The following is a 2,012-nucleotide window of genomic DNA, read 5'->3' on the forward strand; positions in this document are numbered from 1 at the left end:
TTTTTGTTATTTCCATAACTGTGCTTGGCTTAAAAACAGATAAAAGCCATTTAGGCAGCAACCTTTTTTGGCCAATATTCCTTGCAGAGTGTGACTCTGTAATAAAAGGATTCTTTAAGTTTATTGTGTAAACAACAGCTTAATCACAACATTTCTGCAAAAAAAGTATGTTTCTATGACTCTAATGTTATATAATACTTTTTTAATGAGAAACCATGATAATAAAAAATGAACAGAATAAATCTTTATTTATTTTCATCAGAGGTTTCAAGTAACAAAATACAAATACTTTGTTACCTTACTTAATTAGAAATTTGGCTATCTATGCTTTACTGGAGCAATTATTTTCTACACTACTTTTTACTTCTACTACTCACATTTCTTTGCAATCGTCTCTACTTTCTACTACTTACATTTCAAGCATTTCTGTTATGGACTTTAGGTATTCAAGAAAATCAAAATAAGTTGTTTCATCCAGACAATTAATTTTCTTTGTGCTGCACCAACTTGTTGTTCTCCACATACCAAAATAATTTTTTCAAGATGATGCAAAGTTAAATATGATACTTGCCATTAGTTGTAAAAAAAAAAATAAGTATAAAGAAGTTATCATCCCGAATTATAGAAATATCTTCCTTAAAAGAGTAGTGCAGTAAAGCATCTGTCCTTAACATTTTTTCCTGCATGAATTTTACTTTTATACTTTCAGTAGTTTTAAAAATGTTACTTTTACACTTTTACGTGAATAAAAAGCTCAAGTTGATACTCTAACTTCTACAAAAGTATATTTAAACAGTAAGATTTATAGTTCTATTTGAGTAATAAAGATTAATACTTTTGACACCTTTGTTTTTTTAGAAACAAAATGTAATACAAAATCTCAACATCAAGATGTTAAGACATACCTGCAGTTTTAGGCTGTTTTGAATTCTAGGGATAGACATTTTTTTCCTGTTCTCTCTTCAACACTTGGCAGTGCTGTTCAAGTCTTACTGGACAAAGGCAGACTTGGAAAATGAGGGGGATATAGGTTCAATAAACTAAATGTTTTTTGTCATTTTAAAAGTTTGAACAAAATGAATCAAACAACAACAATAAAAAGCATTCTGTCAAAAAATTCATCATTTTAAAAACGTTGAGCACAATGTAAAGGCAATTCAAAGGAGTTGATGTGTTTAAAGTGTGGTGTACATCTGGTAAAATAAGAAGATATCATTAAAGCCCATTAGACTTTCAACACCTTCAAACAATTCAAAAGACGTCAGCTTTGTTGACTGAGTCAGATAAGATGGGAAAATGAAAGTCAAAATGTACAAAGAGTAAAGATGAGAAAAAAAGATCAGAGTCTGGAGTTATTTTTTCAGGTTTTGTCAGGATTTTTCTTCAGTCGCTGTTTAGTCTTGTTCTTCACAGCAGGGGGTCTGTGGTGAAGCTGAGCTCTCACCGCCGGAGACCATATTGGATAGCTTAAGGGGGAGTTATCCAGAAGGGGGATGTAAAGTCAATGGAATAACAAATGAAGTCAAAATTCTCTTTTTATTGTAGAAAATGCCTAAAATAGACAGCCTAATGATAATTGTATCTTCTTATTAAATGCTTGTTTAGATACTAAATCACACAGTATCCAGTTGTGTGATGTTCTTGTGATTTTAACCAGGAATCTGTCTGTAGATCCACCCCTCTCTTGGATAACCAAAAGTGTTGTGAATACAGTTGTAAATCACTCTGAAGCCCAGCCTGCTTACCTCTGCTGAGAAGCTGCAGGTTACGTCCCTCCTCCTGCAACTGGAGCTGCAGCACTTGTTGCAGCAGCTCCTGCCGAAGCGTCTCCTGCACCAAACCCATCCTCTCCAGCTTCTCCCCATTTAGACGCAACAATGCACGACCTGCAAGATGAAAGCGCAGAAACATAGAAATATGATTTTAGTCCACATTTGCCTTAGATATTTGAAATGTCCAGCTAAAACCATGTATCTAAATACACCATTTGAAGACAACTATTAAAAGTATAT

The 2,012-nt window shown here is 33.3% G+C and overlaps 1 protein-coding gene across 1 annotated transcript in view; it reads right to left on the reverse strand.

The window, feature by feature from the left end:
• Positions 1 to 2,012, reverse strand: part of LOC107095944 (sterile alpha motif domain-containing protein 10-like) — a 25,364-nt gene that overhangs the window by 2,858 nt on the left and 20,494 nt on the right. Inside the window, exon 4 of the mRNA XM_015392335.1 lies at positions 1,746 to 1,886. Within this exon, the coding sequence (XP_015247821.1) occupies positions 1,746 to 1,886 (141 nt within the window). The remainder of the gene's footprint in view (positions 1 to 1,745; positions 1,887 to 2,012) is intronic.

The sequence above is a fragment of the Cyprinodon variegatus genome, unplaced genomic scaffold, assembly GCF_000732505.1.
Source record: "Cyprinodon variegatus isolate N-32 unplaced genomic scaffold, C_variegatus-1.0 Scaffold587, whole genome shotgun sequence".
NCBI lineage: Eukaryota > Metazoa > Chordata > Actinopteri > Cyprinodontiformes > Cyprinodontidae > Cyprinodon > Cyprinodon variegatus.